The sequence below is a fragment of the Fulmarus glacialis genome, unplaced genomic scaffold, assembly GCF_000690835.1.
Source record: "Fulmarus glacialis isolate BGI_N327 unplaced genomic scaffold, ASM69083v1 scaffold19081, whole genome shotgun sequence".
Lineage (NCBI taxonomy): Eukaryota > Metazoa > Chordata > Aves > Procellariiformes > Procellariidae > Fulmarus > Fulmarus glacialis.
Window position 1 is genome coordinate 7,261 of NW_009194908.1, and position 338 is coordinate 7,598.

General features: G+C 63.0%; 1 protein-coding gene across 1 annotated transcript in view; it reads left to right on the forward strand.

Moving 5' to 3' along the window:
- Positions 1-338, forward strand: part of AKT2 (v-akt murine thymoma viral oncogene homolog 2) — a gene marked incomplete at its 3' end in the record, with an annotated part of 4,143 nt that overhangs the window by 3,436 nt on the left and 369 nt on the right. The window contains exon 9 of the mRNA XM_009587936.1: positions 83-297. Coding sequence (XP_009586231.1) covers positions 83-297 — 215 coding nt within the window. The remainder of the gene's footprint in view (positions 1-82; positions 298-338) is intronic.

Sequence of the window (338 nt, forward strand, 5' to 3'; positions counted from 1 at the left end):
GGGTTTCCCTTCTCCCTCCTTGTGTTGCCGCCCGGTTCTTCGGCCTCGTCGGCACCATACTCTCCGTCTTCCCCCTGCGCAGGTCCTGGAGGACAATGATTACGGCCGCGCCGTGGACTGGTGGGGCCTGGGGGTTGTCATGTACGAGATGATGTGCGGCCGCCTCCCCTTCTACAACCAGGACCACGAACGCCTCTTTGAGCTGATCCTCATGGAGGAGATCCGCTTCCCTCGTACCCTCAGCCCCGAGGCCAAATCCTTGCTGGCCGGGCTGCTCAAGAAGGATCCCAAACAGAGGTGAGGATCCACCGGGGATGGACGGGGGGGGAACCGTGGCA